Source organism: Uloborus diversus, chromosome 5, assembly GCF_026930045.1.
Source record: "Uloborus diversus isolate 005 chromosome 5, Udiv.v.3.1, whole genome shotgun sequence".
In the NCBI taxonomy this organism is placed as follows: domain Eukaryota; kingdom Metazoa; phylum Arthropoda; class Arachnida; order Araneae; family Uloboridae; genus Uloborus; species Uloborus diversus.
The window spans coordinates 109746450-109770396 of NC_072735.1; the positions used below are offsets into that span (position 1 = coordinate 109746450).

Sequence of the window (23947 nt, forward strand, 5' to 3'; positions counted from 1 at the left end):
CAAAATAAATCGTGTTTTCTGGTAAAGCAATACACTCCCATCTCATTTTCAGCACAGTCCCATTGAATTTTGAACTTGAATTTCATCTTGAATTTTGGTCGCAAATGTTTTTCTTTTCTTTTTTTTTTTGTTATTGTTTTTTTAGCCTTGTGATTTCCCAAAATGTAACTTTAGGAATCTAGGGATCATGTAAAAATTAGATTTCGCATTTTCTCTTTCTCTCTCTCTTTCGCTTCGATCTTTTAATATAATTTTTCTACGTCTTATTTTGACCATTTATGAAGTTTGAAGTATGTATTTAAGGCTAACAGTTGCGAAAAAAAGATCTTGCAGGTTAAACGGGGACACGACGCTTCACAAAGATTTATTTATTCTTCATCTGACCGACCCAGTGTTTTCTACTGAATCCTGTCTTTCAACTTGGAATTAAAACAAGAGCTCCCATTGGGGGGGCAAGTGGGGTCTCAAGCTCCCCTCGAAAGTTAGAACTTCCTTGCTTTTAGTACTTTATTCTTTGCAAAAATGCAAAAACATTTCTTCTCCAGCCATTAATGAATAAGTTATTAAAAATGTCAAATTTTAATAACTCTGATCTGTACTGAAATCGGTTTCTACGGGAAAAATAACCAGATAAACAATGAGGAAAATATCTGAGCTCCCTCTTAAGTTTTGCATATGGGCGCCCATGAATTAAAATATATCTTCGTTTTTATTTAACACATTTTAAATCTTGGAAAAAAACTACATATTTTGAATTCACTGAAGTGCTCTGTGTGAATAAAAATAAAACGATTGATACAAAATAAATAAGAAGGAATAAAGCACGAAAGAAATTTGACCAACAACGGGAGTTCAAAGCTTACACGAGCGGCATCGTGATTAATCTATTTAAAAGGAACGGCTGGAAGAAAAATATGATTTTTTTTATCTTACATTTTTAGTTAAATTCAATTCTATAATTTCCCCCCAAATGATTCGCATGATATAAATACATTAGTTTCCGCTAATTTGCAGCTCTAAATGATATTGGCGTCTTTTTTATTGCCTATGGTGCCTTGTGAATGAAAGAAGCAGCTGAAATTAATTTAGCTCCCTAAGACACCAATTCATTTTATTTAATGATGATATAAAATCTTTCATCATCATTATCATTATACATCATTTTATTTAATGATGTATAAAATCTTTCACTACCTTTTGTGAGGAAATTGCGACTTCCATGCGCAGTGATTTACCAATAGTTTACACGCATATTTCTTTACAGTTTTGTTCCCTCAATTGATGAAATGGCTTGGTATCAGTATTTTCTCACCAAAAGGAATGCGTTTTTTCCAAGATGTCACACTCCAAATCATAGAAGAGAGGAAGAGAACCGGAAAGGTATCTTTGTGTACATTTATTCATTTGATTTCATGCTTAACTTACTACTAGTGGTACCCGCACGGCTTTGCCCGTTGGTTTGCCTATACATTTGAAAATAATGGATGATGAATTTCTTGCCTATTTGCTATGTTAATTTGCTCGCCCTTGTTATGGTAATTCGCTCGTCCACGTTATGGTAATTTTCTCGTCCACTTTATGATAATTACCTCAATAAAATGTTCATAGAAAAAGAACAAAGCGAATTTTCGAAAAATCGCTTCGAGGTGCTCCCTCCTATGCTAAAACTAATTGTGTGTCAAATTTCATGAAAATCGGTCGAACGGTCTAGGCGCTATGTGCGTAACAGACATCCAGACAGAGATCCTGAGATCCAGACTTTCAGCTTTATTGTTAGTAAAGATACAGCAAGAATACTCCCAAAGTGAAAAACATTTTAAAAAATTCTTCTACGATGTCTATATTATTTTTTGGTCACTGCAGCTCCTCCATTTTGGTTGATTGTGCCTCAAATCTCATATTGGATATCGTTTTCATCGTTAAAGTGCATTACTGCTACAGTATGGCTATGATAACAAGGCACTTCACTTTGGACGACTTCATTTGTGTACAGCCTTAAGTACCTTTACGCCTTAAGTAGTAATTAAGTTTCGCTCAATACAGACAGTTGAGACTTTTGCCTTGCGTAATTAAAAACAAGTTAACTAACTAGAAGAATTTCCGAAACAGAGGAAAACACAAACAAAGGAGAAACGAGGAGATGTTCTTTACCATGGGGCATTAGACCTTAAAGGAAGCATCCTGCGAAGAGTATCATGAGAAACAGGGCCGCCGTTGGCGATGTTAATTCGCAAAATGGCGATAAAAAATATTACCTTCTTAATAACTTTAAAATGTTCATTACTGGTAAAGATTGAGACTTTTAGAATGCAGCAGGAATTTAGACTAATTTCCTCTTTGCGTCATAACTGGCAGAACGGTTATGGAAACGAGGACGAATATGTAAGGATAAGCAGGACTGGAGTTAGAGTCGAACTGACTTTGGAGAAATTGAGTGACTGTCGGAGGTTTTAAAATTCCAAGAGTCGGAGTCTGTTATTTTCCCTCCCACTCTGCAACACTGTAGATAAGTCCAATGCAGAAATCCTAATCTCGAATCCCGCAGGATCTCACATGATATCTTTACTAATAATAAAGCTGAAAGTCTGTCTGGATGTCTCTCTGTCTGGATCTCTGTGACGTGCATAGCGCCTAGACCGTTCAGCCGATTTTCATGAAATTTGGCCCAAAGTTAGTTTATAGCATGGGGGTGTGCACTCGAAGCGATTTTTCGAAAATTCGATTTTGTTCTTTCTCTACTCGAATTTTAAGAAAATTTTCCCGAGAAAAATTATCATAAGATGGACGAGTAAATTACCAAGTTATCACAATGTGGAACCGTAACATGGGCAAGCCAATTGGCAAGAAATTCACCAAACATTATTTGTACATATACAGGCGAACCAAAAGACCTTTTGATTTTCTGCTACGAGCAAAGCCGTGCGGGTACTACTAGTTAATAATATAATAATAGAATAGAATTATTCCCGCGGGATTGAGGGAAAAATCCCTCAAGATTTCCAACCCCGCAAACATTTTTCTTGCAAGCGTTTTCCAACTTTTACCGTTCACAAAACGAATATTTTCAAGAGAGGTATCTTCTGAAGCTAGGATCACCTTCTTCGCATTTCTGCAAGAAGAGCAAGAAACACTCTGTGTTCCGTATGATAAACGATGGATTTACGATTTAAGAACAGAATAAAAATTAATTGAATTTTTCTGAGATATGAATTGGTATTCTCATTTGAGGTTTCAGTTTTCATATGTTCAGCAATTAAGAAAATGCGTAAGAATTATGAACGTTTGCGGAAACCAAGACTAAAATTTGAAGCACAGAAAATTGCGCTTTAGAAAAAATTTAAGAAGTATATTATTACAAGTTTTGCAATTTACATTTAATAACGGAAAGGTTAAAGTTAATAACAGAAATAAAGGTTTATGTTTATTTTGCAGAAAAGGAATGACTTTCTACAACTGTTGATGGATACTGCAGATGAAGTACAGGAACAAGATAAACAAGAAGTTGAGAAAGAGGATTTGACAGAAAATTATGGAAAAGATGATACCCAACATCAGATTTTTAAGAGTGTCACCAAGAAGTGTAAGTCACACAGTTAAATTAAATAAAGAATTTAGTATGTGATAAATACATCACACAATGTATTTAACAAAATAATTATAAAACAATCATTTACCAAGTGAAAATATTTTGATTTTAACCATACCATAATGTTTTAGTTATGGAAATCGTAAGGAAATTCATCTACTTATGAATTATTTGAGGTTGGTGTTATAATTGATCTCTAGTTCTAATTCAAGATTTTTTCAATCTCTAAATACTAACAGAAAAGGTAAAAATATGATTAATTTTTGAGAGTATTTTATTTAACTTATTATGAAAAGCTTTTTTTGTCATCTTTAAAAGGTGGGAAAATTTTGAAATCGCTATTTATTGAATATGAATAAGAAATTTAAAGGAAAAAAAAATACGTTTGACCCATTTTCTTACAAACTTAAATCTTGAACGCAATATAGGGATTTTTTTAAAGTCGAAATTAACATAAAGTGATCGATTGTTTGTAATGAGAGTTATAAATTGAGTTATTGTTGAAAGTTATTGCATGTTTCAATCATACTTTCTTCAGAAACTCATAAAACTTTTGTCACGTATTTTCAGCTCTTTCTTACGACGAACTCATAGCAAATTGCGTTGTTTTCTTCCTTGCTGGATATGACACCACGGCCTCTACTTTATCTTTCGCCAGCTACTTACTAGCTATCAACCCAGACGTCCAAGAAAGGTTAATTGCTGAAATAGACGAAGCATTAAAAACCTCTAATGTAAGTAGTTTTATATTGATTCCAAACACTAAGTTTCTGACAAAATACCATGGTAAATTAAAATTTCTGTTCTGACATAAGTGAAAACTCATAATTTTTCGATTTGTTTTAAATTAAATAGCGACGCAGTTATCCCCCAAAAAATTACCTCGGGATAGGTGCAATACAAATTTTTAAAAAAATGTTTTGTTTTTTTTTGCTATTATCTATACTAATAATATAAATCTTAAGAGTTTGTTTGCTTGTTCGAATGCGCTAATCTCTTGAACTACTAGTTCGAATTGAAAAATTGTTTTTGAGTTCAATAGTCCATTTATTGCCTAAGGTTATAGGCTATTTTTTTTTAAATCAGATTGGCCGAAATATCAGCAATTGCAAATTAAATGTTTAATTAATTGTTTAATTCTATGAATTCCTAACAGATGGCGGGGTAAGTTAACTCATTGAGAGAGTGCTGGCCGACAGTGTCGATAGCTGCGAGAAACCATGCCGCGCGGGTCAGACGCGTGGTCGGCTACGCTATTGTGGGACTGTTGTGGTCAGCGAACTGATTTTTGAATGCGTTTATTTTCGATATTTAGGTACATATTTGATTTTGTAAGATTTTTTTATTGGGTTTTGTTTTCCTTATTTCTTCAACGTTTGTTTTTGCTCTTATAGTTGAAGATAGTTACTTATCTAAGTTAAACAATTTGATTTGTTGTATTATTTAATAGTGATGTTTTTTATAACGTTTTTATATAGTATTTTTTATTTGGCGAAACATTTTAAATTACAGAAAAAAAAAAAACCCTTCACTCAGTAAAGGGCAATGTTACGGTAGCGTTTTTCTTGGCGCGTTAAGCGATGAACTATACAGTTGAGGATTATTTTGAGTTTTAAAGCTACTGTTAATCTTTTTATGTGTTTTGACGAACAATTTTAAATTGCAGAAAGATTTAATAGGTTTTTTGAAAAGGTGTACGCATTTCAGTTGCAGAAAAATGATCATTTCACATCAGAAGAGGGAGAGAGGATTTTTTTATTCAACGGACTTCCTTTAAACTCTTAGCACAGGCATCGCCGTGCGAGTACCGATAGTATTTAACAAACCATCTAATTTAACTTGCGTGTAAGAAACATAATATCTGAGCATAAATAAAATTGCTAAAAATTTCTGTTCTGTATCGCATTGGTTTATCATTTTATCTGCATGAATACTTGATGCAATGCAGTTAGAAAGGAAATATACACATCTCTTTTTGGTGGGATAAATGTACAAAATCAGTTTTTTGAGTTTTCATTCCAAACAGATTCTCATTTTTGGGTATTTGAAAAAACACTTGTACTGTTAAACATATATCAGTTTAAGATAAGCATTTCAAAATAATAGCAGTAAAAAAAATAATAATAATAACTGGTTATAGTAATTAATTTGTTAAGTTTGTTGAAGTTTAACTTCGTGCAACGGCAACGTATGCCATCATACTGGCCTTACGTAATCCTAAGAAAAGAAAAACCCGACTTGCAGTTCTCTGTCCATTTAGCATTAACTAATTCGTGAGATTGATTAATTCTTTAAATTTAAAGTTTCATGAAACAAATAGCAGCAAGTAGTTAGATTTTTGACTTAAATTATTGAAAAAACAGAATGTTTTACTTTCATCACTAATTAAACATTTTTATTTCATCATAATTATTATTTTTTGTTGTTGTTGTTGTTTTGAACAACGGTTATGAGTAACATAGTTTACTTAATCAGTAAAATTTGGAATTTATTTAAAAACATGTGTCTCTTAGAAGTAGTGCATAAAAATATGATCATGCACTAGTCATTTTTTAACCTCTAGAGTTTTAAAATTCTACAATCAGATTTTTTTTAATTTTTATTTATCTAATTATTTACTTATTTTGCTCTAAGTTCGTTCCATAATTTTTCTCCTACATTCGTACGCTTAAATGTTAAAAATTATAAATAATCTTTTTAAATAAAACCAATAATAACTGTAATTTACTGAAGCGTGATGTTGAACAGATCAAGCGAATACATTTGATATCGTTTATTCACTAACCAATAGTTTTTGTTTTGATTAAACAGACTTTCGATAGATCAACTGCTAAAAGATATTTTTAAAAATAATTTGCAGCGAATTCAGCTGTCGGAACGATAGCTGATTTTAAAAACTCGATGTTGGTTCATTAGAAAATAAGTTCATTCAGTCCTGGGAAAAAATCCTGCAGTTTGTTCAAAATGTTTTTTAATATTGTAGTACTATTTATTTACTTTAATTTTAGGGGGAAATTACTTATGAATCTATCCAAGAAATGAAATGTTTGGACAATGTGATTTCAGAAACTTTGAGGCTATATTCACCAGCTGTGAGGTAAGGAAGAATATTTTGCAGACTTCCATTTTAGTTGTTTTTTTTATTGCAAAAGTCCTTGATATTTACATCATAGGCTTTCATGTGTCTCAGATACATGAGATTGGAGCTAAAAACTTAATTTAAAAACTATGATAACAAATGTAAAAATGTATGAGAGAGAGAGAGACAGTAAAATTATAACCAACAGAACGATGAAAATCAAAAATTTAAAAGAGTAAAATTACGTATAAATACATGAAATACAAAAGAACGCAGTCACAAATAGTCAGCATCATCATCTCCCTCGCGCGTCAATATCAGTCACAGATTTTCATCGTCCCAGGGGTGGACTGGCCTGCCGGCTCCTCGGACCGCGGACCGATGCGTCTTTAAGCCTAAACAACTTTATTTATTTATTTCTTCTTTCTTTTAGTGCAACTTCCTTATTTATTTATTTTATTTTTTGCGCTCACAAACATGTGCGACTTTACTTCACTTTTTTTTCCTTTTCTTTAAACTCGTAAACCTGTGTACCATCGTTTTTTTCCCCCTTTCTTTCTCTCTTTTTTTTTTTTTTTTTTGGCAACTTTTTCTTTTTTTGCACCTTTTTTTTTCCTGCACTTTTTTTTCCCCTTCTGCACTTTTTTTTTTTGCACACTCATTAGGTCAAGGTTGGCGCCCTCTTGCGGGACCCAGTCCGCCCCTGCTTTGTCCGAGGAAAAACATGTGAGCGGATATTCTTTGCCCATATCTGTATTTTCGTTGCACAAAGTGCAGTTGGGACTATTATAATGGCAACGCGATTCAGGTGTTTAACAAGGCAATCGTATCCAGTTTCCAAATGAAACGCTGCAACTGCAATAGATCCAGGAATTTTTCTATTTTAGCCTCCAAATTAATTTAATTTAAGTTTTCCGTACGAAATTAGTTTCCTTTGCTAAAACTAATTACAAATTGAGTGTACAGAGCGTTTTTAAAGACAACCCGAACGTTTCAAGATGGTAGTTTTGTCAAACGTTAAACTAGTCCGTCATGTTGCCCTTGGCACATAAATGACAGTATCTACGAAATTTTCGTTTTTATCCTTTTTTTTCTTTTATCTTTTCTTTCTTTCTTTAAATGCATTTTCGATATCTGTCTTGTTTCGTTTTTGTTTTGCAAACAAACTTACATGGGCAATTCTTCAAAAAGTGTAACTTTTCTGTCACACGCCTTTTACAGTAAAAACTTTAAGGGACAATTCATTTAACAATGCTTCTTAATTTCACCAAAAATATATCTATTAACAAATTATTTTTATTTTAATATATTTTTGGTAGATAACAAGTAAATTCTTACCTCCGTGGCATGTCACACACCTGGTGTGACTGTTTGTGTTGCTTAATAACTTGTTTAATTAAAAGCATATATTCATTTATTTATTATTCCTTTCACGAGGGTCTTAAACACTAAAAATTTAAGTATATTTAATTTTTTTTTTAATATTGTGTTTCAGTTCATTTTAGTAGAATCCCTTGTTCATTTTCAGTCCTAAAGAAGCTGTGAAATTTTTGATGAAAAACAAGAAGAGAGAGATTTTGTTTTAAAAACAAAGTGTGGTTGGTTATTGTGAATTCTCACCTCCGTGAACTTAAATTTCAGGGATGTAAATTAATATATAACAAAAGAAGTGCACATGTTTTCATATGCTTAACATTTTCAGATTTTAAGAACGAAGAAAAAAAAATATTTCGCTGAAAAATGTATCCATTAGGCTTATATTAATGGAAAATTCCTCACCTCTGTGACAGACTTTATCAATATCATTATTTCTGAGGTGAAAATAAATGATGGAGGGGAAATACATCAATTTTAGTCAGTATACCAAAATTATAAATTGCCAGTACATTCTCAAATTTACTTATTTGAAAATATATTAATATTATACTATTTTAACTCACATTTGAACTAAAAGGATAACTAAAAATTAAGCCATACTCTAATTAACAGAGCTTAGTATTCGAATGACACTAATCATTAAAATAGCTCATTGTTTGCACCAATTAACAAGATTACTACTTTGATATTAAATTGGCCTCGATTTTCTAACACTAAAAGTTTTTTTTTCGTTTTTTTCCCCCGTGAACAAGGTAGTTTTTAATTTTTTTTAAATTTATGAGTACAATAATTGGAATTAGTCGGCTCATTGTTTATGGTTGCTTTTAGTAAGTAGCACTTTCATGCAAGAATAAAAAAAGGAAACAAAAGGTTTCGAAATGGAAAAATATTTTCGTTCAAAAGTTACACTTTCTGTTGAATGACCCATGTGGTTTCGGTTGAAAGAAAAGCCTTTGTTTCAACTATTGGCCTAGTTTCCCATTTCAATGTTTTATTGGTAGGGAAATCAATGTTTTTTTTTCTTTCAAATACCTCTAAAACCTATTTTTTGAAGATATTGCTTACGGTTCGTTGGGGTACAAAAAATAAAGACCTCACGACTAAGACTTAAGATTAATTTGTACTCACCCGATAATCGACAAGCTGTTAACTGGCAAGGAACTTTACTCTCCTAGAGTTAATTACCAATGAAATAAAATAAGTTTGTGTTAAAAAAAACAAAAGAAACATTGATCGATACTTTATACAAAGCAAATATTAAGTGAATATTTTCAGCAATAAAAAGTAGTTTTTTCGCTAAAAATAAGCGTAGGCGAAGAGAAAAGAAATATTTTTTAAGCAGCTAAAAATTTTTAAAAAAAATGTCTTTTTTAGGTTGGAAAGACTTGCAGAACAAGACTACGTTCTTGGAGATACAGGAATAACCATACCGAAAGATATGATAGTCACCATTCCTACTTCTGCCATGCACATGGATCCGGAGTTTTTTCCAAATCCTGAGAAATTTGATCCTGATAGGTAAATTTTTGAACAATTTTAGAAAATATTTGAATTAAAAATTGCTTTCGTAGTTTCCATTGTTGAATGTGTAGTACCTCGTTCCGAGAAAAATGTCTTGTACTGTAATATGTGTTTGTATGATATTATTCTTATAGTTATCTCATGTTCCGTGTCCCGTGGAATTGCTGTCCTAAATGTTAACAGTCGATTTATTTTTACAAGTTGAACATAATGTACTTACAATTTGCAAGTTTTGGATGGGTAATTTTGTCACAACTTTGTTTTGATGATGCAAAAAAAATCTTAAAGCAAAATGCAGGTAATAAGTTAAAATAGTATAATTTAGTAATTAAAATTATATAATGAACTCTTTCACAAAAAAAGCCTAATTCTATAAATTAATATCAAGCACTGAAAAGTAATACTGTAATATTTCCTTTTTTTGAGGGTTGAGACGCTACCGCGTCCCTTGATAACCGCACATAAAAGTGTATTTCAAAACTGCATATCTACAATAATTTTCGCAGAAATTTTTATTGAAATTGACAAAATTATTCAAGTTGTCCACATAAGTCCGCTATTCCTTACAAGTGATTTCATTACCGGATAAAAATACACTAACTATAGTTGGCGTTTATTTAAATGTTTAACTAGAGTATCGGAATTAAAATCGGTGCTAAGATTTTTTCAAAAAAGAAACGAAACTAGTTGTTTATGTCCTACACTTATTCGTTCTATGAAAGAAAATGCGGTGCTTTGACATTTTGTGTAGAAAGTTTTCTGCAATGTAAGTATAAAGTAGATCTGATAAATTAACTTTCGATGGACTGAAACTCAAAGAACTCCATTTGTTAAAAAATTATCCCGTTGTTGTTGGGTTGAAACAAGTTGGTTTTTGTTGTCCATAACTCTTATTGGAGTTGTGCCCATTTAAGAATCTCTCACTAAAAATCTGTTATTACAAAACTAATCAATGGTTTTTTTACACATATTTTATAGATTTAGTGCCGAGGAAAGAGCCAAGAGAGACCAGTATACATACATGCCTTTTGGATCCGGACCCAGAAACTGCATCGGCATGCGATTCGCCCTCATGGAAATCAAGGTGTGCCTCGCGTATATCCTCAGCAATTTCAGAATAAAGAAATGTCCACAAACTCAGGTAAAACGAAGTTTCGTAATACATGTGCTGTCCTTCACCTTATTAAGAACTTAAAAGCACTTTTACATAGAGTGCCCAGTTCCTCATCGAATAAAAATATTTTATTCGACTTCAGTAAAAGGAAATAAGGAACATTTTGGGAATCTTTGACGTTCCTTGGAGATATAATGTTGAGCAATGGTCCACAAACTTCGAGAAACATAAACCTAAAGGATTAGGAGTTTACAAAATGCTGAGTTATCCGGATAGTTGTATTTCGTATGTGAAAACATTATACTTGTTTAGTTCTTTATGAACTTTTTGTAAACATTCAAAAAATGCCATAACCGATCACTAAACGTATATTATACAGCGTGTTCCTTTTAAACGTGCAAGACTTCTATTTTCAGAACCGTTAGTCGTAGATGCGTGCTTCCAATTGCAAAAGTGGTCAAAATAAATGCAGAGTTAAGATATAGAAAGTTTAAAGCTGAAAGCAAAATTAGTGAAAAAGTAAGAAATCTAATTTTTTGTATGGCAGCTAGATCCTTAAATTTACATTTAGGAAAATAATATTCATTAAAAAGCAATACCAACACAAACCATTTGAAGCATTTGCGACCAAAATTCAAGGAGACATTTGATTTCAAAATAATTAGTATTCTTGACCGCGATGAGATTGAAGCATATCACCCTTCCAGACAATGACATGTTGCCGAAGTAAGAAAACTAAATATTTACATTTTTCATTGCTATTGAGAAATAAATGCAAATGCTATGCCATGTTACTTAAAAATACACTAGAAGCTCGTATAGTTTTAAAAAAAACACTCTATGTACACATACAAGTTCAAACACTTGTTAGTCGCTACACTGTAAAAAATCTCGGAAAACTCTCTGAATATACAAAAAAGTTTTCCGTAATACACAGATTCGTACGCCCTCCGCAGTTTTCTGCTATAATCAGAAACGTTTCCCGTTTAGCAAGAAAGTAAGAGTCGACGCATGCGCAGATTACACGGCAATTTTATAGTCCAGCAGCAAATCTAAACTGAAACTTTCGAAAGCACGCAATGAAAACAAGTGCTGACTCATGTATGCGAAGTAACACTCATCAAGGGGATTAGTAGAAGTTTTGTTCCTCGCATGAATTCACTGAAGATAATTTTAAAGTCTTATATTTTCTTGCTTATGTATCGTCATGAGATTGAATTTGAAGCTATGTCACTTATTTTTAAGTACGAAGTGCAAATTCTCAACGCATGCTCGCGGAAGGAATACAAACTGAAATTAAAAACCAAATAACTGCCTAGAGGACGCCATGTAAATTCATTGCGTCGCATAACTTGTGTAGGTAATTTACTTTTTTCTTGGATACTTTTCTTCTTTCTACCAAATGGGTAATTTTTGTTGGCAGAATTTTATTCTGTCATAAAAATCACCTTTTTGGTGACCAAAGCCTGCAAAAGACCACCACCGACGAATAAGTAAGTCGCTTTGCAACTCTATTACTTTAAAGAGATTTAGTTCATATAAAAAAATTTAAATAAGTGTTATTGTGTACTTTGTTTTTATGTGTCAATCTCAGTTAATATTTGGCTGAACATTTATGTATCAAGCATTATGAATTAAATGTTATAATATGCAAATTGTCAGGTTTGATAGTTCGTCTTTAAGGTTGCATGTTTTCATTCTCTTGTAAACAGTGTAGCTAGATTGTATGAAGTAAAAAAAAAAAACTATCTCTTGTAATTAGGAACATAATGCTTCAGTATTATCTAAATGACGATATCTCTTTAAATATTTGCATTAGCGAAACGCTTTAAATTAGTTAAATGTGTATTAATTTATTTAACAAATAAATACATGTATGTATTTAAAAGTGTCTTCATTTTTTTCGTTTTACGAGCCTCAATTTTACCAAAAGCAAAAAAAAAAAAAAAAAAAGACTTAATAAAATAATTTTGTATTTTTACACCATATTAAAGTATTTGACTTATAATTCATATGATACTTTGATTTATAATGTATATGATACTTTGATTTATAATGTATATGATGTTGCTTTTTAGAGGGGGGGGGGGTGCTTCATAGCATTTTATGGGTGCACCATCACTCTTATGGTGGGGGGGGGGGTATTCTCGTATATATGAAATGGAATAATCATGTAATAGAGTTCAATGTTTTAATAAATAAAATATATAATGCATTTTGCGCACACTGTAAAAATAAAATCAGTAACCTATTTTGAATAAGTATTTATATTTGTGATGAGCTGGAAAGGGCAAGAACAGAAGAATCAACCCGAATGGTTCCAGCAGGGGGACTTGGTGTCATATTTAAATTCATCAATTTCTCTGTTGGTACTTTTCGGTACACTTTGTTCGTCAGAGAAATTGATTTGAGGTGAACGAATTCCGGAACGCGAAGGGTAGGTAAGTCCTGTCAAATTTTATCCGAAGATAAAAGCTATCAAGTTTGATAAAAGATATGTTTTTAAGTTCTGCATTAAAAATACAATATGTTGATAGTTTTGTCTTGAAAATATTGAGAGAAAAACTGAAGTTTAAGATTGTTTAACAAACAATCCCCACTTTTCAGAAGGTACCCCCACTCCAATTCCCCGACGATTTTGTGATTAGGAGTGAAACTAGTAGATTATTTCATAATTTTTCAAAAATTTATAACTGTGCATATGTTATGCTGTTAACCATGCTATTTGTCATTAGAAATTCCAAAAAAAAAAAAAATCCACGAATGATTCTAAAATTGCTTGTATTATTGCTCTTAGATATGAAAGAATTGAAACTGATATGGTATGCAATACTATAATAAAGAATTATATTTTAGAAAAAATCACGGAAAAAGGATTCCGAAATTCTCGGAAACGTTTTTGAAAATTGTTTGAAGAATTCCGAAATACTCGGAAACGTTTTCGAAACTTTCATGAACCACAGCTGCACAGAATACTCAGAAACATTTCTGGAAATTATGGAAAGAGGATTCCGAAATACTCAGAAACGTTTCTGAAAATTACGGAAAGAGGATTCCGAAATACTCAGACACGTTTCTGGACATTACAGAAAGAGGTTTCCTAAATACTCAGACACGTTTCCGGACATTACAGAAAGAGAATTCCGAAATACTCAGAAACGTTTTCGAAAATTTCATGAACCGCAGCTGCACGATATACTCAGAAACGTTTCCGAATTTTTTTTACAGTGTATATTTATTCTCCCAAAATGTGTAACTAAATAAGTCACAAAACGCTGCGTTTCATGTTTCGGTGAATAGTTGTCGTGCTAATGTCAACTTTTTGTGTTCTAACTTTTTTTTCATGCTTGCGATTTTCCCCAAATGCAATGTGGAGAAATTTGGGAACCATGTAAAAAGTTAGATTGCTTCAAACTTTTCAATAACTCTTCACCTTATTTTGACCATTTTTGCAACTGGAGTATGTATCTAGGACTAACGGTTACGAAAATAGAGGTCTTGCAGGCTACACAGGTACAAACTACATATGCGGAGTTTATCTCTGTATCACATTCTGGAGAAACAAAACCGCCATCGTTAAAGGCGCCCAGATGGGAAGTTACATTAAATCGCTGTGACCTTCCGAAAAATTCATAATTCGGCAATTTGTTTCTGACAATACGACAAATTTAGAGACATATTTTCAAATTTTTAATGCCCGAATGTCACTTTCATTAGATGTACGTATGTGTGCAAACCCGAATTTTATCATTCGGAAAAATTTGGTGTTCATTCGGCAGATTGAAAATTTTTTCCCCTCTGAAAAATTCAAGTTAGGGACGCCACTAATCATCGTAGTAGTTAATTTTTCTTAATCTTATCTATTTCTTTGATGAAGTTCTAAATCACATCAACGGCACTTAGGTTTTCCATAAAAAAATAATTTTAGCAGTAATCCTTGAAGATCATAGAACTACATTAGTTTTTGTATTTCTGCAGCATGAGCTACACAACTGATTTCAAAAATCAGCATGATATGGATGTAAGTAGTTCAAAGTAATTGCAATTCAAATCCATAATCTCTTCAATGAGGATTTCATTTATTTTTATACACCTCTCCGGGCCGTACATTTTTTAAACGCAGATGAAAAATTTCACCGTATTTTGATTTTTATAACTATTGTCTTTGCTTGCATAGTAATAACATTAAAGACAACATATTTAGTTCCATCTCGAAGTTTTTGTAGCTGACTGGGAATCGATAAATAATTTTACATCCTTGGATGACAAAAATGTGTTTTATATCTTATCATATAAAACATTGAAGTCACCCAAGGAATCGCATATAAATGAAAAATGAGGAAATTTTTGTGCTAGAGTAGCTTTCAACCATGTGAGACACCTGATATAAAATAAATTAATTTAATAAAGAAGATTCAACTTTGAAGCAGAAAACTAAAATCGCTAACTGTTTAAAAATTCGCCATTTTTACTTTAAATATATACTCAAGGGATGTGTTGTCCTATCGGATTCTCAAGCGGCTATTGAGGCGATAGCATTGATAAAGAGCTGCAAATCGCAGGAAATTTCTGAATGTCGCAGTTTCATTAACGATCTGGTGCAGCAGAATATAAAAGTGGTGTTATAGAGCATCCCTGCACACTGTGGGATTAGAGGAAATGAGCTAGCTGATGCTCTGGCCAAGAGGGGGTCTGCTATCATTCAACTACCAAATGAGACAGTCTCATTCAATGCAATAAAGTTATATATAAGGAAAAATCAAGAGATTTTTTTTGGCAAGACCTAAAAGCTAGAAGCAACCACAAAGTTTGGTTTATAAACCGTGATTTTGTCCCTTCAGCACCAAGAGCAGAGTCGGTAGCTTTGTTTCGACTTTTAACTGGCCATGACTGTTTACCAAAACATCTTCACCGCTTAGGGATTGTCAAGAGTCCCAATTGTCCCCTTTGCAGTTCAAACGAAGAAATGGACATTCGTCACCTGCACACTTGCACCCGGCTTTCCAGACGTAGCCTGTGTGACCGTTATTGGGAAGCAAGAGAGCGTATCGGCAGCTAAATATTTCACTCTATTGTTTCTGTATTGTTCCTTGTTCTGTGTATTGTGTTTGTTTTTGCTATTTTGTTCTTTGTAACCTTTTCTTGCTGCCAGCCATTGGAAAAAAAAAAAACTTTAAATATCAGCACAAAAGTTCGGTAATTTATTATTTTCTATGGAATGAGAAACTGTTAAGAAGGATTACAACTAAGCTGATTTGAAGTTTTTTTACTTCAAATCAGCATTTTCAAGAGTAGCATTAATTTAAGAATTATTGATCATACAATTAGCTGTTCACAATGTTGTTAACTCTTTTGGGTGAATTCAAAAATATAAAACTAACATCTTTGCCGACAGAGTTAAGCATTGGGCACTGTTTTTATTTTTTATTTTTTGACAGATTAATAAATTGAAATATGTAAAATGGTACAATCCTCATAGCTCAAAAATACTCTAGAGCACTATATTTAAGAACTAACTACAATTGTGTCTAAAAAAGTTTTGGGGATGAAGCAATTAACGAAACTCTTCTTTTAGGTACCTCTGGAATTTTATGTTGGACAGCAGCTTCTGCAGCCTAAGAACGTTTCTGTTCAGATGGAAATCATGAAAGACGGCATCAGAGCGCGATAGAACTCCATTTTTGAAAAAATAAATAAACAAGTGAAGAGGAAGAACACGAAAACTTCGAAAAGCAACGAACCCATTTTAGATCCAAACTTTTTGATACGGAAGATTTCCGTTGGTGTTATCATCCACAAATTCCTCAATTTATATATATATATATATATATATATATATATATTAGAAGCGCATAATATTGGTATTCTTGTAAATAGTTTAAGATATTTATTTTAAAATAAAAAATATTTTCCTAAATGTTCTTTGTAGAATTTTTTATCACAAAAACAACTCATTCAAAATATTCACTGAATTAAAATGTGAAACATTTTTCTTTATGTATATACGAAGATACAAAAGAAATATACAAGAAAAATACAAGAAAAAAAAAGGCAAGAGAAAGAAAGACAGAAAGAAAACAAGGTAAAAAGAGAAACAAAGTAATTAAATTTTTTATTGCAGTACTTAATATCTTGGAGATTTAAGACGTTTTACACTGCTTGAACTTTTTGGGGACTTCTGTTCCTTTAATTTAGAATTCATTGTCTTATAATACACTTTGATTCTGGAAAACTGTGATGTGTAACGATGAATCTTTATTTAAAATATTTCGACGAAAAAAGTGCTTTTTGGCTTGTCTTTTTAAAAGTGAAGCGTTTGAGAAATCTTGTGTAAGACAATCTGTCAAATTTGAGACACCCAGGCCCGTGCTGGACTGCCGGTGCGAATCCCGGGGCACCCTCTTCTTATGGCGCCCCTTTGATCATCATCATCGTTCTCCTGTTTTTTTTTCTTTTTTCTTTTTTTTTTTTTTTTTTTTGATAGCAAGTATAAAATTTTGTAGAAATCACTGCAAATAGATATCTTAAAACCAGTATGAATGAAAATATTTCAAATTAATAAGAATATAAATGTGTCTCCAAAAAAAAAAAAACAGCAGCGTACAATTCAGTGCCGGATCTTGGAGGAGTAAGACGGAGCCCTTGTCCTCGACGGCTGGCAAATTCAACCAATTTTTGTGTTGTTTTAGCTGAAACTTGATATAAAGAGAAAGGTGGGTATAGAGGCGACACTGGGTCAGTTAGGTACAAAAGCTAACTGCCCTGCCCTTGGAGTCATCAAACATTGTCTAAAAAAGCATTTCATGCCTTCAATTTTGAAAAGTGTCCGAAGGAGAGAACCCAGCTCCTACACTAATGTCTTAATCTGTAGCCTGATACTGAATTTTTAAAACTGGAATTTTTCAGATTAATCGCTTAGCAAAGATAGCCTGACATTGCGTCGTTAATTTTCGAGTTTGGAATACATTCCATGGGAGATCTGTATATCCTCTTTCACGTAACGTCTCTAAAAGTAGCTTACAATTTCGTTTTCTAATCTTCAATTTTGGAAAAACTGTGGAACACTCGCTTCCCCTCCCACGTCACCACCGAAAACTTAAAATTTTCGAAAATATAAAAGAAAAACAAAAACTACAGTTTTTAAAATTTTCCGAGGGAGAACCCTCGACTTCTCCTTTTTCAAAGATCCAAAGAACATTGACTTAAGTTTGAAAAACGATTTTTGAAAAGGAATCTTGAATACCTAACTAACAAATCAAATTCTCATGTTGCAGTTTTAAAACTTCAACGTCAAACAATATCCGAAGCCGAGACGTCGAATTCCTAGCAACACTAAAGAAATTGCATAGTAAAGACTTCAATCCTAAACAATATCCATAGAAGATCATCGAATCCTCTTTTCCGTGCCCAACGTCACAAAAGATAAGAGTTCAAAGTCGAAAAAATTCTCGAAAAAACCTCCGAATTATCCGAATTCTCGTAACGACATAAAAGATGGGCTAAAATTGCGTCTTTAAAAAATTAATTTTGGAAAATTTCCTTGAAGGCTAAACGTTACCTAAGATTTTCTCACATTAACTTCAGTTTTGAAAAATAATTGGAAGGGGAGCCCAAATCTTCATCTGCTGAAAGTTAACAGTGTTCGATGTCATTTCAGAAAAAAATTCTCTGTCAGAAAATCAGGATGCAGAATTTTTTTCTCACAAAACATAGACTTAAACTACGTTTTAAAAATTTCTAGGGGAGCTCGTTCGATCTACGTTCTCCCCCCCCCCCTCCCTTATCTGTCTTTTCTCTTACATTCCACAGGTAACCTTTCGTGACAAAATTTGTAAATGTTGATACGACGCAGGCGATAAATTAAAAATTTAAAAGCATATTTCATTTTCTTATCACGATGTTTTATCTTTTTCTTTTTTGATAATATTGTTTTTGATTACAGGCGGTAAGTTCATTTTAAGCTTACTTTCCCGTTAAAGTAAAATAAAACATATTAAGACATGAAAGGTTGTTTAATGTATCGTTAAAATATCACGAAATACAAAAGAAAAAGTAAAAAATAGATAAAATAATTAAATACCATCTAAAAATTAAAAATTGGAAAGTAAGATTTCGAAATGGGGAAAATGTGTGTGTCTGTCTGTCTGACTCCCCCCATCCCCTCCCGAATAACTCTTGAACGAATAGTACGATTCGAACAAACTTTTTTTTTGTTCGAAAGATATCTCCGATGACACCTCATTCCCATATTCCACTTTTTGATTCGAGCAATTTTTAGCCAAATTTTGAACAGTTCAAAAACCTAAATATTAGCGCCTAAGGATAAATTCAAGGCACATTTAAATTGCGAAATTACAAGCGAGTTTGCTTCAAACATACTTTGTTGTGAAAAGTGCTTGATGTACACAGAAAAGGTATTTTTCATTTGAACAATTTTTTGTTCAGTTTTGAACTGTTCAAAACACATTCATATTAGGACCTACGGGGAAACTAAAAGTCAATATAGATCTCGAACTTAAAAGTGGATTTGTTTCAAACAAACTCTGTTGGAAAAAGCTCTTGATGAAGAACATTTATATAAAACGTAAAAATATGATTTTTAAATTTAGCTATTTTAAGTGCATTTTTTGAAGCACATTGATGCAGCCTCTACTTGGTCTTAAAGTTTAGATTTGATGCATCGTTTATCCTTTAGAATTAGGACACTTAGTCCCCCAAAATTCCCAGTGCAATTTTGGCATTAGTCCGTAAAAATCTTTGATTGACTGGGGGCAATAGTCCTTAAAGATCTCTATGAGTGTAAGGACAACAGCCCCTAAAGATCCCCATCAGTCCCTCCAATCTCACTATTAGAAAAAGAAAAACATTCCTTAAAATTTCTATTATGATAAGGGCATCTGTTTCTAAAAGCCGTGTTAGAATAAGAGTAATAGTTTTCAACGTCAACAATCTCATTAAAAATATTTGAATGAAGATAAAATAGTTTGAAAAAGCAGACGATACTTTAAAAATGAAGATAAGCCTCGTATTAGAATATGAAATGAAATTAAAATAAAGAATTAGGGGGTTTTCTAATTATCCTTCGAATTTCGGGTGTAATTCATATTGTACAGCATTTTAAGGGCTGAAACTTGCTGCAAAACCGACCAAATACACTGCTCGACATTGAATATGTAACACTAAGAAGTAGTCAGAAAGTGATGAAATTTGGAAAAAAGACAGAGACAGCAAGGAATAATAAATGATCTTAATTTCAAAATGATAGGCAGAATACAGAGCGAGAATGGCGTCGGCTCAGTAGGATGTAGGACCATCGCGGACAGCTATACACGAAGAAACACGTCTAGGCATAGAGTCAATAAGGGTGCGGATGGTGTCCAGAGAGATGACTCTCCATTACCTTTCACCCATTTGCCGCAGTTCATCTTCTGAATGAGGCAAGGGCAGAGTCTGCAAACATCGTCCAATCACATCCCACACATGTTCGATTGGTGACAGGTCAGAAGAGTATGTTGGCCAGGGAAGCATCTGTGGTGCCTTGGAGAGCATGTTGGTAGATTCGAGCACTGTGTGGTCGGGCGTTATCCTGCTGAGAAATTGCATTAGGTAGCCCTTGAAGGTAATTGATTGCCACCGGCCGCAGCACATTATCCAAGTATCGTTGGGCCGTCATAGTGCCCTGAATACGAACTAGAGGTGATATGGAATCGTACGCAATTGCGCCCCAAACCATTATGCCACGTTGTCGTGGGGTGGGACGTTCAACAATTACTGCCAGATTAGATCTGTCTCCACGTCGACGCCACACACGTATGTGGCGACTATCACTGGATAAAAAGAAGCGGGATTCATCTGAGAACACGACATTTCGCCATTCTGTCATCCACGTCGCTCTAGTCTGGCACCATACTAAACGTTGCTGTCTATGCTGTGGGGTCAATGGCAGTCTTCTTAGCGGACGTTGTGATTGCAAACCACTTGCGACCAAACGATGGGAAATGGTTCTGGTTGACACGGAAACATTCGGGGTATCTAGCACCTGCTGCAGAAACGAAGAACAAGTGACTTCTGGGTCTGCTACAGCTTGTCGGTGGATGCGTCGATCCACGCGTTTTGACGTCACTATGGCTGCCCCTGCACCCCTCAATCTTGCCACATTTCGTTGCTCCAACCATCTTCGGCACAGTCGATGCATCGTGCTCGCATCCTTGTGGGTATCAGCTGCGATTTGACGCACGGACCAATTTCCCCTTCTCAGTCCGATCACCATACCCCTCGTACAATTGTCTAGCTGTTGGAAGTACCTTCGTTGACAGCGGCCTGGCATTCTCTCGTGTTACACGTATCCTCCAAGACAAAAACAAAATTTCTTCGATAATTCTCCAGTCAGAAATAACGACACGAATATTGCCCATTCTACAAGTTCCTTCCCTTATATCACGTGCGTCGGAGAGCTGCGCATTTCACATCATTTACATAACTCAGTGATGTACAACTCTACTCTAAAATTTGCATAAATTTCTGAACACTCCTTCTTGGTGTTGCATTTTCAATGTCGAGCAGTGTATCACCTTTTTTCGATGAGATTATCTCAAATTTATGATTTTTTTTTAAATTGGTGTAAAAATGATGTAATACTTTTTTCCATGAATAAATTGTGGGACTGTTGCCTTTATTAATGATCCTTTTGTATATTTTCCCTTATTCATTCGGGTATTTAGACTTTTAGAGGAGTGTAAACCTTGTTCACAAAGTTTTCTCTTTCGAATTTTTAGCGACTATGGTTAAAACTTTAACGGCGATTTTTAGGAACTGTCTCCATTATTCCTACTTATTGCAACATTTCATAGTTTATTTTCTTTTATTTTACACTGGTTGTTGAACACACGTCATTTGACATCACTTTCATTTTCGAGGTAGACCGTACAACGCCGGGCAACGCAGCTAGTTTTTTAATACTATTTTCTAAACATCTCTTGGTATCTGTTAGAGTTATTTATGTTCTAAAGGTTTTGTAGGTCGGTTATTGCTATTCGGTGGTTTATCAATATATTTTTTGTGCAGTGAAGTGCCTTCTAAATTTTGTACTTAACAATGTGTATCTACGCTGGCTCCAGTCATGTAATGAACGAAAACCCGAGATTAAGAGCGTGCAGAGCTGCTGATTGATATAATTTTTAATTTCCTTTTGTGTTAAATTACAAAACAAATAAAGTAAGTAATTCAAAAAGGATTAAAATATTTTGCAACGAATAATCGAGTAAACAGTAACACTAAGGTTAAAAAACTGCTTATTAAATTTTTAGATTATAAATATTTTGTGTAATAGCGCCATCTAGAGACAACATTTTTTGGGTAAGTGCAAGCAGGTCACGGATCATAGTTCCTACTTCAATTACTAATTAAAACTTAGAGACAGTTTCAGAGTGGGAAGATTGCATTTTTCTATTGATTTCATTAATAATAATAGATTTCAAGCAGGTTCATGTACTCCCAAAGATTGGTTATAGTTCCTTGAACGATATTGGTGCTTGACCCCCAGACTATTTAGGATTAATGTAACTTTAATCTATATATATAAAAATGGAGTTTGGTAAATTTGTTCCCTAAGATCTCAGAAACTACCCGGCAGATTTGGCTGAAACTTTCAACGTTTGTTCAGTTTGGTACTGGGAAGGTTTATAGCCCAGTTCGAAAAAAATCCGAATGATAGTTCCCTTTTTATTCCAATTTTAGTCCCAATTTTCGCATAAATGCCCCAATATGGGGGTGGAAAAAAACGTGCACATATTAACATTATATGTCCATCGAAAGCGCCAATTTTTCTGCTGAAGATAGCATCTGTTCGAAGTTTCTAAGTTGTATAAAAAACGAGTTATGAGCTTTTTTGTTCCCTGTTCGAAGGCTTTCATCAACCCAAGTCATTATTTAGTGTGTCATCTCAACTCCCAAGAATTGTTGTATTGTTGAATATTTTTGCGTTTTGTCTGACTTTTTGAGGCTTTTCTCAAGTCAAATCTTAAAGTAACGTTTTTCCACAAGATTGGCTAAAAATAAATGGATTTGGCTGATCATTTTACTTTTAAACGGAACTTATGTAATTAGTGGTTTATTATTATTATTTATGCTGATTGGACACTTGCTCACTATATCCAACCAACCAGCAGAAATATCGCCAGAATTTTTTCAGAAAGATTTCAGCAGCTGATGCATTTGGCAGTTTTTTCCACTGTCGCTGTTTTTGAGCCCAAAGACTACGTATTAATGTTTCTCAGCTTTCACCATATAAACAAAATATCGCCAATCAAAGATACTTAAAAAGAAAAAAATACTGTGTAAAATAATTCAACAACTAAATTAGGCAAATCCATAAACCGCACAAAAACTTCCATTAATTTTTCTTTTTGCACGATTTCAATCAATCGCCAAATTTTACTACTTATTTTGGAAACATTTCGGATGAAACTGTTTAGCGCCATTTTATTTTTACCAAAAGTATCTCAGCATTTGGCAACAATATTTCTATAATAAAAATTAGTAAGTAGGGGGAGTATTATCGAAAGTGTCCCAAAATGATTCGCGCAAATTTGGTAAGATTTTAAACCGCACCAAGTGCCCACAAAAATTGAAATTTCCCAAAATAACTAAAGCAAGTGTAAGTGGAACACTGGCGGCTACATTTTTTAAAACAGTTCGTACATCAATAGCCATACAGAGAAGGTTTTAGATTTAAAAAAAAAAAGTACTAACAGATAAACCTTTTTAAACATGTAAAGTTTAATTTCATGTTTCGGAAATTCTTCAAATTTGTATATGCTTAAATGTTGTGCTTTAATTGAATACTATTTTGTTCTTTATACTTATTGCTATTTTAGTTTAATGAGTAAGGAAGAAGCTCGATTTTTCACGTCAAAAAGGTTTGTTTTAAATTCTTTCGCTTAAAACAGAAAACAAAGGCAAGTAACGATTGTTTCTCATAATTATTACTGACCCAGGCAACGCCGGGTATTTTTGCTAGTAAAGCTATAAAATACAAAATAAGTATCATTTAAGAAGAAGGAGAAAGATAAAGTGAGGTGTAAAACTTCTACTTACTAGAAACAGTAAAATCTAACTTCAGAAAAAAAGTGATCAAAATCAAAAATGAAATGTTTAATGAAAAAAAAAGAGAGAGAGACCAGGTTATACTATATACCAGGTTATACTTTACAATAAAGTATACATAAGTACGTATGGAATTGCTTCTTTTCTTTCTTTTTTTGGGGGGGGG

General features: G+C 33.3%; 1 protein-coding gene across 1 annotated transcript in view; it reads left to right on the forward strand.

The window, feature by feature from the left end:
- The window catches only part of LOC129223074 (uncharacterized), a 122315-nt gene that overhangs the window by 78465 nt on the left and 19903 nt on the right, over positions 1–23947 (forward strand). Inside the window, 7 exon segments of the mRNA XM_054857640.1 lie at positions 1265–1380; positions 3433–3580; positions 4157–4320; positions 6595–6683; positions 9417–9560; positions 10542–10704; positions 16253–16339. Coding sequence (XP_054713615.1) covers positions 1265–1380; positions 3433–3580; positions 4157–4320; positions 6595–6683; positions 9417–9560; positions 10542–10704; positions 16253–16339 — 911 coding nt within the window.